The 4,041-nt window shown below is 35.8% G+C and overlaps 1 protein-coding gene across 1 annotated transcript in view; it reads left to right on the forward strand.

Moving 5' to 3' along the window:
• The first annotated feature begins 317 nt into the window (after nucleotides 1-317).
• The window catches only part of LOC132309708 (uncharacterized), a 4,403-nt gene continuing 679 nt past the window's right edge, over nucleotides 318-4,041 (forward strand). Inside the window, exons 1-3 of the mRNA XM_059807995.1 lie at nucleotides 318-612; nucleotides 1,034-1,143; nucleotides 3,299-4,039. Of these exons, the coding sequence (XP_059663978.1) occupies nucleotides 3,299-4,039 (741 nt within the window). The 5' untranslated portion in view covers nucleotides 318-612; nucleotides 1,034-1,143. The remainder of the gene's footprint in view (nucleotides 613-1,033; nucleotides 1,144-3,298; nucleotides 4,040-4,041) is intronic.

Genomic DNA, 4,041 nt, shown 5'->3' on the forward strand with positions numbered 1-4,041 from the left:
TTTCAAATGTATATGTCCAAATTCTTCCATTTCCTTTCAAATTTTATACCTCCTCCATTTCCTTTCTTCTTCTTTTTTATATTTCCATTTCTTTCCAATCAAATTGGACCTAAATTCCCAATAAATAAATAATAAGCTTAAACCACAGTCTGAGCCAAAATTAATTGAGGTCGGCTAAATAATTTTTTGAACTTAAATTAAAAATTTCTCCGGTAATAACATAAAAATTAAAGGGTATAATAGTAACAAAATTATCGAACATTGACCAAACCTAGGGAGCCTTTTTTATTCCCAATACTTTTGTCGTCGGACATCAACCCAATGCTGTCTGTTTTCGTCATTTCGTCCCCCCCTCTTTCTCTGCCTTCGGACTCTGATTTTTCTCTCTCAACTTCCTCCCCCTTTATTTCTTTCTCTCTCCACTCAAACTCTCTCTCTCTGCCCAAACAACACAATCTCCTTCAATCTCTGCTCTCCACAACCCATTTCTGAGCTCGATAAGCTTCAAAACCATCCCTAAAAAGCTCATACTTTTCTTCACATAATCCACCGTTACAGAGATTTATTTCAAATGCCAGCTCCTTGATGATGCATACGAACTTTCTTTGCAAGGTAAGATTAGGGTTAGGTAAAACCCATTCCCTCGAAACATTCCCTTAAATCATTTTCTTTTTCTTTATTAGATTTTTATTTATTTTGGGTATTTATTTTTTTACTATTTTTGTATCGAAACCGTGTGGTCGGTTATATACCAAGCATTATAAAACGATTTTAGTATTGTTTTCTTCAGATTCTCGTTAAATTAAGAGTTTTTCAAGTCCTTGGGGCTTCGTTCTTTTTCGAGTTTGCAGGTTTCCCTCATACAGTCATACTCGGCTTAAAATATCTGATTTTTTAGTTCATAAGAGTTTTTTTTGATATGTTCATTGCACTTGTATATATATATATATATATATATATATATATATGCATACATACACACATACGTATATACATATATATATATGAAGTTTTGTCCTGTTGTTGATTACAGAGTTTGCAGAGGTCGCAGCGATTAGAGGATGTTTATGGTGCTCTGTTTTCTCGAGATTAACGCTATGAGGAAGAGAAGCTGAGACGGCAATTTCTCGCGGTATATTGGAGGTACGGTCATTTATCGCGGTATTTTGAAATTAACGGTCTTTTTATCGGTTAGACCATTCCCCTCTGATCATCAGATTGTTGTTGTGATGTTGCGTGGTGTCTGCACCAACGTAGAGAGGTTCATAGTGGTTCGAGTACACCAAATCGTTGATTCCCGCGCCTGAGTCCACACCAGAAACGTTTTTGTAATCACGTGACTCGTCACGTGAGACTGTTGGTCCCACAATGGCTGTAACTCTTTTGGGGAATGTCTAATAGTGTAGTACATTGGATTTACTCGTGGTCACGTGATTAATCACGTGAGGGTTGGTGGGTACCACTTGTGATTGTTTTTTGTCCGTTGGATCAATCCAACGGTTCTTAAGCACCACTCGTGTAAAATCAAAATCATGATAAAATGTGGTACAGTCTTATTGTAGGGAACCATGTGATCTTTTTGCATGATGACAAATGTTTGAAATCCTGACCAGAAAATTGATGTGAAAATTATGTGGTCAGTGTTGCAATAAGTAACATTTAAATTTCTTTGGAATTTGAAGACGGTACGAAAAATTCATTTATTTAGTTGAAACTTTTTAAAGAAAAATTGATTTGAAAAGAGTCCTATTTATAAAAAAACTGTTTTGTTTTAAAAATTCCTATTTTTAGAAAACATTTTCTAATTATGGTTCAAAATATTAATTTTATTGCTGGGTGTGTTCATTTGTGATTGGAAGGAAGCCTATGTTTGGTAACATAAAGTTTGTTACAAAGATTTTTTAATGCAAAAACATGAAAATGTGTTTAGATTTTTTGGAACTGTTTTCCGCTTGCAGTCTTTGGGTCTCTTTTGTGCAACAAATGAGGTACTATGCAAATGGCAACAATTGGTTACCAACGAAAACCAGCTCATTGAACCTTAAAAAGCTTGCCATTTTTCGTGGACTAACAAATAAACTAGCTCATTGAACTTGACCCGAACTGGTTTAATGAAAAATCAGGAACTGTTCTTCTCATACTCCTTGTTGGTTTTGTCTACACACAATGTTTGACATGGAGAAAATATTCAAGACAAACATAAAATTTGACATTTATTTTGCACAAATGTGGAACCTATGAAGAAGAGGTTTTCATGCAATACCCATCAAGTTTTGTATATTCCTCCCGTCCATCTCATATGTACAAGCTTCGTAAAGCGATTTATGGTATTCGAGGAGCTCCTCGAGCTTGGTTTTAGAGATTAGCTTATTCCTTCTTCCTCTTGGTCCTAATATTGATAACAATTGCGCTTTTTACTGTTGCCCTTTTCTCTTCATAATTCTAATTACATAAATTTCTTCCTTTTTTTAGTCGCTAAGTAATATTAAAGGCCACCAAAATTCAGAATTTATCACAAAATTTCAAAACAAAACACATAACTGCAAACACCACAAAATTACTACCTTTTCCACCTATACTCTGTGCGTTTGCATTATTTGTGCTCTTCCCTTGCTATATTAAATGGGATACATAGATCGTACGTGCTAATATGGGGAGTTGTCTATGAGTTAATCTGATTAATTTAGGAAGTTAGGTAACATTTTTTTTTTTTTCATTTTTTTTATTCAAAACCTTGCCAGGTAGAATATTTCGAACATTATGGTAGGCATACTTTTCACAAGTTGTTAAATTCTCTAGTAACCCACTCCTCCACCCATTTGATTTCGACAAAATATAATACTCTGATTACAACATTTGTGTTTATTACAGTGACAAGCATTTAGAATATTGAATTGAACTTCCAACACTATCTTTTTAGAAATATATCTTGGATCAAATATTCTTCTTCTTCATTCTTCTTATCTCCCTTCTGTTCATCCTTATCCTTTTCTTTTTACCTCTTCTAAATCCACCTTTTTTGCACTTTCAGAGGAAAGAAAATTGGAAACTCTCAAAGGCAAAACAAAAAGAAATTCCATATGCTGTTAATGGCCTCGATATTAGAGTTAAAGCAAAACACTTTTTCCACTTTGTTGAAACACTGTCATCATTGTCATTTTCATCATTTTAATCACAATATTCCCCTTCTAGTTCAAATATCTTTGTTTTGTTTCATAAAATCACTCAAGTATTCATATAGCTCAATCTCCTTCATATATCATCACTGTCATCATCATTATGTGATATTTTCCTTCAGATGGATTCAGTAAATCAAAAGGCAGTCACTCCAAGTAAGAGCAGATTGGCACGCACTTTCGCTAAGGTTTTGCACATTCGAGCTGTGACGGGGATTGCCCCAGTCGACGGGATTCAGAAAACTAAGTCCCATGAGAAGATCAAGCACGAGCACGTGAATGGTATAAGGACTGAGTCCTTTGATGGCGACGATGAAAAGCTTCGGGCCAAAGCAGCTACAGATGCTTTTCTTGCCAAATTGTTTGCCAGCATTTCATCCGTTAAAGCTTCGTATGCCCAATTGCAGTTTGCTCAATCTCCTTATGATGCTGATGGAATTCAATCTGCTGATCAGTTTGTGGTGACCGAATTGAAGAATTTATCTGAACTGAAGCAGTGCTATCTGAAGAAACAATTGGATGAGTGTTCCCCCGAAACTACACAACTGTTGGCTGAAATCCAGGAGCAAAAGAGTCTTCTGAAGACCTATGAAGTTATGGGTAAGAAAATGGACTCTCAGGTTAAGCTCAAAAACTCCGAAATTATATTTCTTAAAGAGAAGTTGGGGGAAGCCAACAGGGAAAACAAGCTGCTCGAGAAGAGGATAAATTCGAGTGGGCTGTTCTCTGTTCCTAGCAATTTTCAACTGTCAGGCCTGAGCCCTAGCCATTTTATTACAGTGCTTAGGCAAACAATCAAATCTATTCGGAGCTTTGTCAGGTTGATGATCAGTGAGATGGAATCCGTGGGGTGGGATTTAGATGC

This window comes from Cornus florida, unplaced genomic scaffold, assembly GCF_030987335.1.
Source record: "Cornus florida cultivar Cherokee Brave unplaced genomic scaffold, ASM3098733v1 CherokeeBrave_3.0.0_Hap2_Chr05, whole genome shotgun sequence".
Classification (NCBI taxonomy): Eukaryota; Viridiplantae; Streptophyta; class Magnoliopsida; order Cornales; family Cornaceae; genus Cornus; species Cornus florida.